The 12,687-nt window shown below is 27.2% G+C and overlaps 1 protein-coding gene across 2 annotated transcripts; it reads left to right on the top strand.

The window, feature by feature from the left end:
- Nucleotides 1-977: 977 nt before the first annotated feature.
- On the top strand, nt 978-7,515 carry LOC132926568 (protein DENND6B). Of its 2 annotated transcripts, none has more exons than XM_060990938.1 (9): nt 978-1,494; nt 1,596-1,750; nt 1,849-2,118; nt 4,744-4,929; nt 5,000-5,232; nt 5,320-5,510; nt 6,170-6,441; nt 6,505-6,717; nt 6,799-7,515. In XM_060990938.1, exons 2-9 carry the CDS (start codon nt 1,625-1,627, stop codon nt 7,009-7,011), a joined length of 1,704 nt encoding a protein of 567 aa, XP_060846921.1. In that variant the 5' UTR covers nt 978-1,494; nt 1,596-1,624; the 3' UTR covers nt 7,012-7,515. The 2 variants fall into 2 exon arrangements, with proteins under 2 accessions (XP_060846921.1, XP_060846920.1); XM_060990937.1 differs by having other exon boundaries at nt 980-1,415.
- Nucleotides 7,516-12,687: the final 5,172 nt, after the last annotated feature.

Below are 12,687 nucleotides of genomic sequence, written 5' to 3'. Positions count from 1 at the left end.
CATACCAATCGATTAAAATATTAAGAGAAAATTATGATAGTGTTGTAGACGATGGGAAAATATTATGTTTAAAATGGAGAATATCAACCAAAATATATAAAAAAACTCGACCACGATTTTCAAAAAATTTTTTTGATGATGTTGATGGAGACCGAAGACTGGAAAATAACTGAAGAAAATTTCAGAAAAGTGTTCCTTCCTGTTGTCGACACTGTGAATGTTTTCCACCATTGTAAGGGATTACAATTCAAACCAACACTTGGTAATGATAAATACTTCTCAAGTTCTGGATTAAAATATATAATGGTAGATACATACTCATTACTCAGTAACGTAGGTAATCACAAGAATAGGTAGAAAAGTGTAAAAATTGTTTGTGCCACATAAGTAGGTACATACTTTTTTTTTTTTTATATTTACCAAAAATTGTCTTAAAGCCATAATAGAGCATAATAGAAGAGACGGTCAAACCACAGCATAGATGTAATAAAAAACTAGTTGCTGGTTCTATATTGTTCTACTACGGTACTACCGAACGTACTAACTGCAACACCGCCTGATACTCTGGGGTACGGTCTTGACGAATTCATGATCAATTATCATCAAGTACTTAAAAATGTCCATTTTCAAACAGTATTAAATTACAAATTTCGTGATAATTTAATATTAATCAGTACTCTGTAGTAGGCTGCAATACACGCAACTACAAAACCGCCGTTAATGACGCAGTTCTTCCCAGATCGGAGAACGAATCGCACGGAGTAGCAATTATTGTAATGATCATATACACACTATGATGGCGCTATAATAGAGCGTATTATTACAGTACATAATAATAATAATGTTGTTAGACGCCTCCCGTCACGGGTGCTGGTAATGACTGATGAGCTGAACATGCCCGCAGGCTGCGGGGCACAGCGAGTGACCGTCACGACTCGCGTTCACTTGTTAGCGATTGCGCAAACCTACAGACGATAACGTTAGCTAGCTCGTCGTTGAAATCGACGGCGGCGTCACGAAAACGATAACAATATTATTCAAGGTGGATTAATTAATCCATTACAATAGTAATAAACGATCACAGGTAATTGTATTAATACAAATGTATGCCGAATTTTCGATGTCGCCGCAGTGTTTTCATTTAAACGAAAAGATTATAAAATCATAATATCAATAAACGGTGGCGATAATAATTAGTGATAACAGACGTCTAATCAACGCGTTCAGTCTATTTCCCGAGTTTCCGCGAAATTCGACTATCGTTGTACTAGTTTGTCGATCGCGATCCAAAAAAGTCTCGTTTTCTCGTTTCAAGTATTGAAGCACGGCCTTACGACGGACACACATGCGGTCTCATTAGCCGCCGAGAACTAGCGTGTCGCCTAGACTGGTGGACCACCGATGCCCCGAGTGAGGTACGTAATTATAACGAAATAGTATGATGTTAACATCGGACCCGTAATGCCCATCAGAGAAAAAACAAAACGGTGCTAGGTAATGGATCGCCGAAGATTTTTTTTTTGTCCCCACCAAATGGGTGAGGAAAATAATATGTGTTACTGTATGTTTGTAACGAACACTTTTGTTTGCCGCAGCCCCCGTCCCATATGATTGCTTCGCCGACATGGCCGAACATGGCGCCATCGACACGAACCCCAAACACGACAAGCCTGCCGAAGAAATGCTGTCGGATTGGATCCAGTGCATTTGCGTTGTCACTTTTGACCTGGAGTTTGGCCAGGCGATGGAGGTACTATTATGTTTGTCTATTCATTTCAAACACATTTGATGACTGGTTTTCTTGCAATACCTATCCGTGTTTGTCTTATATTTTTTTTACTTTCTCAGTTGGTCTACCCAAACAATGTCAAATTGTCCGAGGAAGACAAAACAAACCTCTGTTACCTGGCTTTTCCAGACTCCAATTCCGGCTGCATGGGAGACACTCGGTTTCACGTCAAAATTAAATGTTCTCAACCTTTGAATCTCAGTCAACGCCATATAAATTATAACACAAAATGTCCAGTTTTCTTACAAGCTGATCATCGTTGTTTGTATGGGTTTGTTTTCTTTCGACAAATCAAAGATCTGTCTCTTCCACGGGGTTATTTTCAAAAAGTATGTTTAACCGTTTGTTTTCTATAATACACTAACTTCTTTTGAGAATAAATTACAATTTTACGTTGTCAAAAAGTTTACTGATTTAGAGATGAATTTACATTATTTACAGGTAAAAAAAGTTTATTTGGGTTACCAATTAAATATCAGTACATCTCTGAATAACTTCAATAACTTAGTAAAATATCTTTTAATTTTGTTCTTGAATTAACACTGTACATTTTTGTATGAATTTTATCGTATTATATTATCTTCACAATGGTATGTTCTGTTTGTAGGTCACAAAAATGAACATGAAATAATGTATCAGTTATGTTATCTCTGTTTATCATATGCAAAACAGTAACACAACATACCATATTAACTTAATATTACAATGATTATATCATAAATTCTCAAAATAAAAGTTGATTTAGATATTATATTTTGTATTGGTTCTATCACTTCTATCTTTTATATAGTTTTCACTGATAAAATATAAAAATTACAAAAACATTTGGCTTTCTCGTTGTTAGAAATACAAATATACCAACCCAATAATTTTTTTTAAGTGCTCAAAATAATCAATTATTAATCATTGTTTTATTGAAAATGTATTATGTATGGAATTAATTATACATTTCATAATTTGATTGAGTATATATAGTCAGATACCAAGTTGCAAAAATAATGTAATAATTAAATGATTCACTAAAATTGAATAGGCTACTAAATTATGATAAAGAAGCATTATTTATAATAAGCACTATACATTAAATGGTTTAATTCAATGGTGACTATATTAATTCATTAAATGTTTACTGATTGTTCAAGCATTCTGGTATTAATGTTATTAATCATAGTATCAGTGTTGATTTAAATACAGTTTAAATGTTGCAAAAATACTTTTTCATTACAAACTTCTTTTAATTGTAACTTAATTAGATTTATATTAATTGTGCTTAGTTATACAATATACTAACTCTAATTGTAATAATAAAATAATATTAATCAAACACCTAGGTATTTTAATGTCTAGAGGTTATTAACAGGGCCATATAAAAATAGTAATAAGTAATAACCAACATCATGCTTCTTATTGTTTTGGCCATCATTGTAGTGTATTATTAAAAGGAATATCACGATAAGAAGCTTAAACAAGTTTTCTGGATATTGCTTCAGGACATATTTTTTAAAAAAATGTAAAAAGTAAACCATACATTTTAATTTTCATGAATAAATTGTTTTTATTTAAAAATATTATTATTGCTAAATTGTATCAATTATAATTTTAAGGATTTCATTCAGTTTTTTTAAAACATTTAAAAATAAACTACATTTTTGAAAAAAAAAAGAGAGAGAATGATCAAATTAAACAATTATACATTTTGCTGTCCAGAAATGCAATATCCAAAATTATTTATAAGTATTAACAATTTAAAATAGGTATATTCTAAAATGATATTCATATTTGAATATTTATCTGGTTTCTTATTCCAATATGTTAACAACAAATAATAAATAACATTTCAAAATGTTAAGTCTTCTTAAATGCTGGTATTCTGCTTTATACTTTTTATCTAATCTTATGTAATATGATTAAGAACAGTGTATGTAATTATACTATTGTGTTTTCTTTTTCATAATTTTATTTCCTTTAGATATATTTTATGTCACTGTACTTACTGTTTAATATCACTATTCAGTAGATATTCTTGGTAATGCACTTGAATAACAATTTGGGGATAGACATAAATATTATTTTGGTATCAGTTTTTGTAATTAATTTAAGTATGTCATTGTTATTATTATTATTATTTTTTTTAATTATTTATAACTTAACACGCGTCAATAAATTAATAATTTATTTAATTTTTTTATAAAGAAACAAATTTATTATTCTTATTTTCGTAAAATTAAAATTAATATTTCAAAATTTTTAAAAATGATTATCTATTATCACCTAAAATTATTTCTTATAAATTGTCATATATAATAAGAATAATTTTAAAATATCTATTAAAAAGAAATTAATTTACATAATATACTTAAAAATTACAAATATCCTCAACAATATCATATTACTATTCAATTAAATAATGAAAATTACAATAATTAATGTTTAACTTTTTGTGGAAATAACCAACTTTATGTAACCCCCCTACATTTGTATGCACGCTAATTGTTACCATTCACTTGTTTTTTCATAACAGAATTTAATTAAATTTAACAATATATTAATACAAAATAACATGAATACTTATTTAGTATACATTTTAGAAAATAAAACTGCATTTATGTAGTAGGTAATCTTCTACAAAGTTTAAATACACTTATTTTTAATTATTAAAATGTATTTTTTATTAGTTATTAAGGATTAAAATATAGTTATAATAAATTAAAATTATAAATTTAAGTAATATACACTTATAATACAAATCAATTTAATATCACATAAATATATTAACTAACCACCATCATACTCCAAAAGAAATGTGTCGGTAATTGTTAATAATAAATATTTATAAAATCTAATCACAAATTAAACTGAATGTAGATTACCTACTACATTTATATTAAATGGTAGATACCTGCTACACAAATAGGAGGAAAATTTAATTTATATTATTATATTTTATTGTTTAGAGTGTAATTATACTATCTCAGTTGCCATTCATTAGTTTATTTACTGAGGTTTGTGGGACGATAGCACCTGAGTATTTCAAACACGGGATTACTGGAATAGAAGTAGCATGGCATGATATCAAACAGTGGCCAGATTTGTATGCAGGAGAAACAGTTAGCTTGCCATTACTAGGAATTGTTCTTCAAGTTTGTGAATCAACATAATTAATTGTTAACATCATGTACTATTTAAATATTAAAACTATTTTGTTTATAGGCTCAACTGATGTGTGATAATAATAAAATCTGCAGCTCATCTAACTCAATGGTACCTGATTACCAGCTACCAGTAGTTGTATCATCATTGTACGAACTGAATACATTTGGATGTTTTTCATCGATTGTATCTCAAATGCATCTTTTATGGGAATTAGTGTTGACGACTGAACCCATTGTTGTGATGGCCTCATCACCTACCTACAGTTCACAGGTCGTTCAAGCTTTAGTTAGGTAAAATTGATTTATTTAACTAAAATTGTTTAAAGATTTAAAATGGTAATTTATTACAACTCATTTTATTTTATTTTTAATTATTAGCTTAATAGTGCCACTGGCTTATTATGGAGATTATCGTCCATATTTTACAATACACGATAATGAGTTCAAGGAATATATGAGCAAAACATTGAACCCGCCACCTATAATACTTGGCGTAACAAATCCTTATTTCACAAAAACATTACAACATTGGCCTCATATTGTTAGAGTTACTGATACATTAAAAAAAGGTAAATATATAATATTTATCAAAAATTTCATCTTTTGAAATGATATTTTGGTCATTTATCCTAACATTGCTCTAAAAGTCATCTTATCTTTAAAACTAGTTTAAATTAATAGTTGATAATATTAATATATTTTCACCATAACTATTTTTGTTGTAATTATTTATTAGAATTATATATTTCTGAGTTTTTATAACCAAGACCAGAAGACCAAATATTTAAAAAAATAACCAAACGGTTTTTAAAACTTTTTAATATGCAGCTTATTTTTTAAATAATGCATATTAAAAAAATCTAACAATATCTGTTAACAATATGTACCTATATTATACATATTATTTTTAAAAAATACTTCAAATTTTCTACTTTTTAATTAGATCCAAATTGTATTTTCAATATCATCAATCTGTACAACTCTAAGCTTAAATACATTAACAAAATTTGATTTTTAAAGTTTTAATAGTCAAAGATATAATAAAACAATTATTTTATCATAATGACTATATCACAATAGATTATGAAAAAAAAGCATTTAGTTTTAGTTACATGTATCTATTTGTTTAATTTGATCATTTTTTCTTCAAAGCTATTTATTTAAAGTTGTCTCTTTTTGAATTCAAATATCAAATGTATTAAATTGGTTGTTTTTTATTTTTATTTAGATACCACAAATAAAAGTAAATTAAGAAAAGGATCGAATCTGAAAATATTAGATGCTAAACCTGGAGTTTATACCGAGTATAAACCTTATTTGTATAAAGATAAATCAATAGTGAAAAAACTTCTCGGAGGAATGCAAAACAAACGCCCAGAAGAAGTGCAATCAGCTCTATTGCGTCGGCACTTTTTAGAACTCACCCAGAGTTTTATGATACCACTTGAACGATACATGTCATCATTAATGCCTTTACAAAGGAATATTTCTCCTTTTAAGGTATGAAAATTGTCTTATGTGGTAATGGTGTACAAAGAAAATGTATTTGTTTTATTTTTACAGGCGGCTCCTAAACCTTGGCCTTTTAATCCAGACAACTTTTTGGCTAGTTTAGAATATGCAGGGCCTCAACTCACAAGTGGTATTAAAGGAGACTGGAAAGGACTTTACAAGCAATTTTTTAGATCTCCAAATTTCAATGGTTGGTACAATGTTCGTTACAAAGGAATGATGATGAAGCTTCAAATCTTGCAAATTGAAGCCCTATCTAGTGTGGTAAAATAATGGCCTCTAATTAACTATTTTTTAATACAATTAAACACTCAACACAATATTGTAATTTATTTTTGGTTTTAGGATATTAATAATTGGCTTGAAGGAAAACAAGAAGTAGAAATTGTTGACATGATACTGAAAATACGCCAAAAACTGGATGAATGTGAAAGTAAAGGGTACCAGTTAAATAAAAGAATCAAAGATCAATTGAAAGTAAAAATGGATGATATAATTTGTTCATTGCCAGATGACTTAAAAAATGTCTTGTCAAATAAAAAGTTATCTAGCAGATGATACACTTCCATGTATAAAAATAGATGGAGATTAATTTTAATCATTTAGATAATATCAATGCCATCTCACTAATTGTATCTATATTCATCCTGACTTGGATATGTACATTAATCATCAGCTTCAAAATTGATATTATTATTCCATAGTTATATATTTTTTACAAACATGTTACAGTTTAATACATTTTTAAGTATCCAAAAATTGTCTAAATATTATCATTGACATTTATCAGTTATGAATTCCTAATTTTACATTTTTGTTAAAATCAAGTGCAGATATTTTAGAGTAAACAATATTCGTACTGCCTTAATTTTTTATAATACTATCTTGGTTCTTCCAGGAAATAAGCTGGTTAATTTATGTTTATATAATATAATATTATTATGGTATATGTTTTAAATGTTGCCCATTAATATAAAATATTATTATATGAAAGACTTAGTGTTATAAATAGTTAAGTTGTTAATTTCGGAGTAAAAGATATGTTTTTTCCCGTACATATAATTGTGTTGTAATTATTTATTTTAAAAATGTATCTACTCTATAAAAATGTAAACAATGTATATATTGTTTAATTGTTGACAACATGTTACTCTCTCTTTTGGCATAATATAATATTATAATACTGGAAAGGATATAAATATTAAGCCTCTTTGGCCTTAAAATTTTAATAATGGAAACAAAGTAATTTGCTATTCAATTAGATGTTTTACAAGTATCTTTTAAGTATATCATAAATTAATAGGATGGAAACTTAATACTAGATAAAATTAATAGCCAATAGATAAACATAATATACATAAATGCATGGGTAATCAGATAGGTACATATTAAGGTTCTTTTTCTGTTCCATTAATTTCATTATGGGGCAAAAAATGTATCATAATAAACTATTTTAAAATATAGTATAATATAAACATTCTACAGGCATTATCCATAACTTTTGGTTATTCAACATAATAAAAAAATTTGTTTGTTGATTATTTTTTGTCAGTTTTTACTCTTGGGTAGTTAGGTCTTAGATATTGTATACTCAATGATTGTGAAGATGTTAGTTAAGAAAAGCTAGTTTAAACACTAATAATGATAGCTGGTGAACTCATTGTAGGACCCATAGATTCTATGGCATGTAATTTGGACAATTTGAATGCATTAGCTCAAATAATCCTATTCTGATCTACATGTAAACACTTTTATTAACAACTCTAAAGTGTTATTATTAACACTCAGAAGTTCATGTACTAAAAACTACTGAAATATGCATGTATTTATACATTTAAAAACACTGAAATATACCTTTAAAAATTTTTAATTTTTAAATATTAGTCAAAATCTTTTAATACAACAATTTTTTTTTTATAATTACAGTTTCTAATCAAAGATTTGAATAATGCCTTGCTGTTAAATACAACTATAATTAAATAGGTTTTTTAGAAGTAATTTATTTTGACAATTGCACAATATTTGAATTTATAATGCAGTTAATAATAAACATTTATACATAGTTTTTAGATCTATGTGAATAAATAAGAAACCTCAAAATAAAATTTTGTATTTAAATGTATATGAGTATAATAAAAATTTGTAGCTGAAATGGAAATTTTTTGGTCTATTCAATCAAAACATGCAAATATCATAAACTTCCAGACCCTATTGATGACAAAAAAACACACACATAATTATAATACCAATATATTTATTGCTCTGCTCAAAATCTTAAATCAAGATGATACAATTTTCAAAAACAATTACTACTGTTGTAAATAATTTTTAAAACCATAAGATAATATACCATAGGCGCCAGGTTTTCAAAAATCTATTGGGTGCTCATACCAATGTCAAGTAATCGTGAGGGGCTTTTCCCCTCTCACTACCTATACCTATAAATATTTTCAATGGGTGCTCAAGCACCCGAGCACCCATGTACTTGGCGCCTATGAAAATACCTATTTATAAATTATAATAATATGATCCAGTGTTTCTGAACCTTTTGTATTATGATTTATGATGACACACAATTAAAATATTTCATAATTTGCGACACACAAAAAAAAAACGGATTGGTTAATTATAATTTATAATATATATTATAATATTAAATATAACATTAAAAATAATGATTAATGTCTATAGCAGAGAATTTATTTTTAATCATCATAGAAATCATATCAAATGAATATATTATAAATTATGTCATAAATATTTGTACATCTTGTATCATTGAATATAATTTCTGAAATAGCGATACATTTGGACTTATTCGACTAGATATATACTGATTGAGAAACACTGATATAACTGATTGGTTACAATTATAGAATATTACAGTATTATAATGATAGTTGTTTCCACTGTTTCCAGAACATATTATTATAAAAATATAAACTATTGGATGTAATAATGATTTAACAATATGGTGGTAATAAATAATAGGAATAATAGGTATTTTATGTATTATATTGATATACATTTTTTCTGTGAACTCACTGATACTTTTTAGGGTAAAACAATATAAGAAGTATTACAAATTGTCAACAGTTCCTTAATATATACCTATGTGTGTGTATTATGGGAAATTTTTTCTAAGTAGGTCTAATTTTCATTAGCCTATTAGGCCGATCTTTATAATTAGTCTAGTTGGTTGTCTCTCATCATAATTGTTCTTTAGTTTCTAGTATTGAAGACGACTGTATAGGTATTATATTTTCATCTTAAAAAACACATTTTTTTAAAAATTGTTATCTTATTTTTTAGTTGACAATTTTTTTACTGTATAAGTATAATATAATCAGTCAGGCGCGAACGCAGGAGGGGGGTTGGTTGTTAAACCCTCTCCGAAATATCAGGAACAAAAAATAAATTACCTGACCTACAAATGAATAGTATGATATTATTTACCGAAATTATTTCCTGCGTTCGCGCCTGTAATCAGTAGTTGATTTGATACTAATACTTATTATTAGAGCTTGGAAGTTTGAGGAGATATTTTTCTATATGCTACCGATGTATAGCAAACCAAGTTAGAATGTTTAAAAATTTAATGTGATATGTATATTTTGTATATTTCGTCAATTTTATGGGAAAAGTGCATGTTCCATTGTTTTAATACGCATATTGATCATGTTTAATATTTTCCAAAAAAATGTATTGCGTTTATTGTCATAGTCACTAACGAGTATTAGGTAGTTTAACGAGAACGGTGCAATGTGTATTTATTTACCTAATCTATATCGAGCTAATATGCCGAAATATAATTTTATTGTCGATAAGTTATTAATAGCTACCAATCTATTTATTGTTTATTCATTAGAACATTTTTTGAACACGATTGACATTTTAGTGATTTTACAATATTTTTTCAATTTAAAAATACATTCAAATGCCAATCAATTCTCTCATATTACCTATAATATAATATTAACTATAAATTTATTTTTCAATATTCTTCATTTGTTTTTTTTTTGGCATATTATTAACAATATTAAATCGGTTTTTTTTCGTAATTTTAATTTTATTTTTTACATGTTTAAAATATTTTCATACAATTTATTTTACAATTTTTTTTTGTGTACATTTTGCCTATTTTAGCTTCTATAACTTCCTAACCCAACTGATTACCTATCTAATATATTAGATACCTATCAGATAATTGTAGTGCTAATACGTGCAAAAAATACCAAATATCAAATTGTGAAAATGAAAATTGAAACTGGAAGTGTGGCGATTTATATCTATACTGCGGAATATAAAAACTTTGGTTAGGTTCTTTGGAACGAATAAATATAAACATTTATTATATTTGTAAAACGAAGGGTCAGAACATTACAGGGGCTTCGTTTGTTGTGTTCAAGTTATGCGAACGCGGACCTAAATAGCTTTTACTCACCAAAGTTGTAGCCTACGTTCAAAATCCAATGTGCCGACGTTTTCTATTAAACTATGAATGATTTATTTGTAAGTGAATATTTTACAAAAATATATATATATATTTATTGTTTATTTTAAAATTTAAACTATTATTTCTAAATACCTACGTAAATCGTAATTTAGATTTTTATTGATGTGGCTTAATGAATACATTGTATAAAAATATTATTAGTTGTTCATAGAGTCATTTAAAGACTGAAGGTGTTTGGTTAATTTGTACTTATGTAGGCCATATAGGTAATAAATTATTAAACGATAGATATGCTTTTAAAGTTTAAACCTTATTTTCATTTTAATAAATTAAAAACATATAAGAGAGAAACAATTTTATTTAAAGTGAACTGCTCGTCAGTCGGGTTGGCAATATGACACAGTGTAAATGTTCAGACGTGGTTGTTAGAAGGTTTTAAAATACAGATAACACATATAAATTAAAGGAGTGAAGTTAACAAAGTAAAAATTACTTAATTACACAATACGTATATTATGGAGAAATCTTAAAGTACGAAGACAAAACATTATGCTTAAAACAAGACGGTTAGGTTAATAATAAGTAATAAAAGAAAATAAATATGCTAGTTTGCATAATTGTGTGAAATATTAAGAGTATAAGTGTTTATGTATATTATGTTAAGCGCGTCTCGCATGATAGCTAAACACATTTATTTTCATTTTATAATGTTGTGTAGGTACTTGTTCAATTTTCAAAATATTATTATTTTAAGAAATTGTTGGTTTTATTATTTATTATTATTTTACATTAAAATATGTCTTCAGGTTTGTATTAACATTAATAGGTATAGCCAAATAGGTATTACAACTAAACTACTTAAATTACACTACAAGTGCAAATAGACTATGGACAATACTAGTATAATAGGCCGTTTTAGATTTTTTTCAATAATTATATAGCTTCTCAAATTATTTTGAAAATAATAACATCATGCATAAATGTATAATGCGTCACGAACTCAGAACAGTTTTTATTCCAACTCGATTATTATGATTATTTCTTTCATAAAATATTTAATTTACTTATATAGGTATCACAACACACATCTATCCGGCACGAGTTTCGGTATAAACCGAATCGGTCGGTATAAAGAGTGTCTGACACCTGGTTTTTATACCTTCTACGTAAATTGTTTTTATTTAATTTTTAGATTACTATTCTGAGAGATCTTCACTTGCCTAACCGGTTACGTTAATTATTCAATCAAAACTAATGTAACTTTTTTTTTTGTTTCTAAAATCAAAACATTTTAAAATGTTTTTTAGTCTTGTTTTTTTTATTTCCCGAAGTAGGTACGTATAATGTATTTATGTTCATACTATATTTGAAGATAGACACTGTAGTATACACTATACAACATCAGGCATGTCAGTTTGTGTGCCCCGTAGCTACAAGTTATCAATGGACATTGGACAATTAATAGTAAAAATTATAAAAGCATAATTATACAATTTTCATTTCACTGATTTCAGTATGCTTGTATGACACACAGAAAACTATTCAATGCACCCACCTACTTGTATTTGGCCCAGTTGATATTTATTTCGAGTTTAACATGACGGATACACATTAAAATACAAACAATATTTATTTTGATATTTAATATCTATTTACCTACTTACCTATATTAACAATATAGGTGTAGACATCGTGGTAGTTTCTTCGAATAGTTGGTCGGTTGTCACCAAGGCCGTAACTGAAAAATAATTTCGGGGAGGGGGGTTAAGCTAAAAAAA

Source organism: Rhopalosiphum padi, chromosome 3, assembly GCF_020882245.1.
Source record: "Rhopalosiphum padi isolate XX-2018 chromosome 3, ASM2088224v1, whole genome shotgun sequence".
NCBI classification, from domain to species: Eukaryota; Metazoa; Arthropoda; class Insecta; order Hemiptera; family Aphididae; genus Rhopalosiphum; species Rhopalosiphum padi.
Note: the sequence above shows the minus strand (reverse complement) of the source record. Positions and strands in the feature narration are given on the sequence as shown.